The following is a 4,001-nucleotide window of genomic DNA, read 5'->3' as shown; positions in this document are numbered from 1 at the left end:
TTAAATAAGAGTATGCATCAGTGAAAGTTTTCTAGAAGTCATCATTGATCTGTATATTTCATACAGAAGCTTTTCTTCTTTTTCCTTGTATATGGATTCAATGCCTCTGTAACCTAAAGCTGAAAAAAATTCAGCTAGTTATATCTTGAATTACTGTAAAAGGGTTTATGAGCAGTCTAAAACCAGAAAGAAAAAAAAAAAACCAAATTGGTGGTTAATATGGATAATAGTTTTTAAGAGCATTTTGATATTTTTGCAGCAAAATTTAGAAAATCATAGACATATGAAACAGAAATATGGAACTACAAGTTTACTAAGCAGAAGGAATATTAAATCCCTCAGTACATAGTATATGTTCTTNAAAGATGGATTTGATTTATACAGATAGCTAGAAAACTGAGGAAAATTAATAGACAATTTTGCAGCTGGTTTAACTTTATTGGAAACACATGGNACTGCAAACACCTGCTTCCTAAATGACTGAAGCACATTTGATTTCAGCTTTAACTACTTTGATGTTTCCACACCTGAAATTCAAGAATTCCATCACATTTCTAGTTCTGGAATTTTGAAAACATAACAAGATGGCAGAAAAATAAAATTATATACAAGTAAAGAAAATCAGCTAATACCCTTTGATCTAAATGTTTGTTAAGTTGTATTCTAATGAACTTAATGATACACAAAGTGTTTAAGTTTGTCAATTTACTGTATTATTAATTTTGATGAGGAAAGCTTCTTGAAAGAATTCATGAAAATGAAGACAGAGGAATAAATTGTATATGACTTCTTTTGACATAAAAGTTTATTCACCAACAAGAAAGTACTCACTGATTCGGTTGAGCTCCCTAGTGACATCAGAAATATTCATTCTATCTTTTGGTGATTTCATAGAGCAAGAAATCCCAATCCTGAAAAGGGAAACTAAGCACATCTCAACATTTGGATCAAGATTCCAATCGTTTCCTTTCAATGGTGCTGCTTCCTCTGTTGGAACAAGTAGTGGATCCAAAATTTGCAAAAGATTATCAGGAAATGAAACTGTAACAAAGTTATGAAGATTTTGACCATCTTCAAACATTTCATCTGTGGGACTTTTTCCTGTGAGCATTTCCAGCACAAGAATCCCAAAGCTGTATATGTCACCGTAAGTTGATACTTCAGAGCTCACTCCATACTCTAAAATATATACCAGCAACTGTCAATACACAAATCTGATAACTAACAAAAGTTGACACCAAAAGATAGAAAATTTTGTGAAACACTAATGATTCAAAGGCTAAGAACATACCTGGAGGAATATAGCCAATAGTTCCCTTTATTCCAATTGTACTTGTTTGTTTAGAAGTGGTATCATTGATGGTTGAGAGAAGTTTTGCTATGCCAAAATCACTCACACGAGGAACCATCTCATTGTCGAGGAGGACATTACTAGGCTTTAAATCACAGTGAATTATTGGTTGCTCACATTCATGGTGAAGATAATGTAATGCAGAAGCAACATCCACCATGATATTTAATCTTTGATCAAGGCTCAATTTTCTCTTTTGCTCTGCACTTGGTGTCTTGGGATGCAGCCATTGCTCTAAGCTTCCATTTGTCATGTAAGGAAAAATTAGAGCTTTGAATTCTTGACCATTGTAATCTATGCTGGAACAACATGTCAAAACCTGAATCAGATTTCGATGTTTGATATTTCTGAGTGCGTTGCATTCTGAAACAAAACTCTTGTGAGCTCCCTTTCTCTGAAGGTCTAGGACCTTTATGGCAACAACTTTTTCTTCTAACTCCTCAAGAGTTCCTTTGTAAACAGAGCTAAAATTTCCAGACCCTATCAAGTTTGTAGCTGAGAATCCATCAGTTGCATTGTGCAGGCTTTGGAACGAAACTGTAGCCAACTGATGATCAGTTTCTGATGAATGTGAATCCAAAGATGTTTTATTACTCCTTTTCCTTGTCCAGTAAATAGTTAGAGTAATTGACAATATGAGAAGAAAAACAATCACACTAACTATCACTGCTATCAACCTGAACTTGTGGTGTTTTGCAAGTTTCTTACCTTTGACAGGACATGGTGGTAGATGCAGTTCTGAAGTTCCCCCACAAAGTTTATTATTTCCCATAACCAGTATGGCACTTACATTTCCAAAGACACCTTTGGTTGGTACTTCACCCTCTAATGTGTTGAAGGATGCATTGAAATATTTTAAGGAAGAAATATTTTGTAGATCATTAGGAATAGATCCAGACAATTGATTTCGTGACAGGTCTAAATGTTGAAGCCCTTTGAGTGATGCCAAAGAAGATGGTATGGTTCCTTGTAAAGAATTCCCTTGCAAATATAGGTATTCCAACATTATGCATTCTCCCATTGTTGGAGGAATTTCTCCGGACATGTGATTCTCAGACATATCTAGCCAACCAAGATTTGTTAGGCTACCTACTTCTTCAGGTATACTGCCACTTAATGAGTTTAGTGACAAATTCAACAAGATGGTTAGAGATGAAAGCTTAAAAAGGTCCAAGGGTATGGTTCCTGTAAGGTTGTTACGTGAAATGTCTAAGTACTGTAACTTCTGACAGTTTCCTATACTTGGAGGAATGTTCCCTTCAAACAAATTATCTCCTAATTTCAAATCAAACAATTGAGTAAGGTTGCCTATGTGGGCTCCTAACTCTCCTGACAGTTTGTTTGAACCTAAATTTAACTTCTGCATTTTTTGAAACTTCACAAAAGTTGTTGGGATATTCCCACCGAGATTGTTGTTTTCCATAGCCAAAAAAGTTAAGTTAGTCAAATTTCCTATTGTTGCAGGGATTTTCCCTGATATCTGATTACCTCCAAGATATAATCTATCAAGCTGGGGGGATAAATTTCCCAAAGAGTTTGGCAAATGACCTCCAAAATTATTGTAGGATATGGACAGAAGTTTCAACTTACTACTGTTAGCCAATGATTCTAGAAAATCGAAATCAGTAGTTGAATTGTCTCCTAGATGGTTCCAAGACAGAGATATGATATCAAGATATTGGAACTTCCCCATGCTTGGAATTTGTCCAGTGAGACTGTTTCGACTGGCCTCAAGTGCTAAAAAGAATGCGGATGCATTGGTGATGGAAGGTGGGATTCGACCAGTGATTTGATTTTCACCAATGTAAAATTCTTGAAGATATGGGAGGGTGTGAAACATGTTAGGTGGAAGAGAGCCACTTAACTGATTTCCTGTAGCTGAGATCATGGTAAGAGATGACATATTATAAAGACAAGAAGGAAATGTTCCAGTGAATTTGTTTTGACCAAATGATGCAAATGTCAAGTTTTTGAGATGGCATATTTCCTGTGGTATATGTCCTTCAAAGTTGTTACCACCAACATCGATATCTGTGAGGGATGTAAGATTACCTATGAAAGAAGGGATTTCTCCTGTTAACTTGTTAGTAGAAATAGCCAACCATTCAAGCTTTTGAAGTGAGCCAATCTCGATAGGTATTCTGCCAGTAAGATTATTTCTCTGTAAGTATAAGAATCTGAGATCATTACATCCAGTCAAGTTTGTAGGAATTTCTCCTCCCAATAAGTTGTTTCCGAGAGATAGTTGTTGCAGACGTGACAACCTTCCCAGTTCCTGTGGTATTTTCCCATTGATGTTGTTGACTGATAGATTGAAATTGATCATATAAGAGAGATTTCCTATGTGGGGAGATATGGATCCCTCCAACTTGTACCTTGACAAAACTAACTGTGTAACTCTTTGAAGCTTGAGATTGCATGTTATTCCAGACCAGTCACAAAAGTGAGTAGAAGTATTCCAAGAAAGTAAGATTCCATATGGGTCTCCTGATATGGATTTCTTGAATTCCAGCAGACCCAAATGATCAGTCTCATTTCCTGATGCAAAGGCAGTCACAGTTGGGATAAAATACAGTGAGCTTAATGTAAAGACAGAAAACAGTTGAACAAGTAACAGAAGAAAAACATGCTTCATTTTTTTGATGAGGAA

At 35.8% G+C, this 4,001-nt stretch overlaps 1 protein-coding gene across 4 annotated transcripts; it reads right to left on the bottom strand.

The window, feature by feature from the left end:
• Positions 1-371: 371 nt before the first annotated feature.
• LOC106776474 (probable LRR receptor-like serine/threonine-protein kinase At3g47570) lies at positions 372-4,001 on the bottom strand. 4 transcript variants are annotated; one of them, XM_014663945.2, is made up of 3 exons: positions 1,292-4,001; positions 832-1,179; positions 372-527 (listed from the first exon to the last, which is right to left on the bottom strand). In XM_014663945.2, the coding sequence occupies exons 1-3, from the start codon at positions 3,984-3,986 to the stop codon at positions 508-510; spliced, it is 3,063 nt and encodes a 1,020-aa protein (XP_014519431.1). In that variant the 5' UTR covers positions 3,987-4,001; the 3' UTR covers positions 372-507. The 4 variants fall into 4 exon arrangements, with proteins under 4 accessions (XP_014519431.1, XP_022631646.1, XP_014519429.1 ...); XM_022775925.1 differs by lacking the exon at positions 372-527 and having other exon boundaries at positions 806-1,179; positions 1,292-3,900; positions 3,931-4,001; XM_014663943.2 differs by lacking the exon at positions 372-527 and having other exon boundaries at positions 806-1,179.

The sequence above is a fragment of the Vigna radiata genome, chromosome 11 (genome assembly GCF_000741045.1).
Source record: "Vigna radiata var. radiata cultivar VC1973A chromosome 11, Vradiata_ver6, whole genome shotgun sequence".
NCBI lineage: Eukaryota > Viridiplantae > Streptophyta > Magnoliopsida > Fabales > Fabaceae > Vigna > Vigna radiata.
The sequence above is the reverse complement of the archived record's forward strand: the minus strand, read 5'-3'. Positions and strand labels throughout refer to the sequence as shown.

Bases quoted from the DNA above. Each gene is read 5' to 3' on its own strand.
- LOC106776474 (XM_014663943.2), bottom strand. From the start codon at position 3,986: ATGAAGCATGTTTTTCTTCTGTTACTTGTTCAACTGTTTTCTGTCTTT. The intron at 1,180-1,291 runs GTATGTTCTTAG...TATATATTTTAG, and splicing joins TATTGGCTATATTCCTCCAG to AGTATGGAGTGAGCTCTGAA.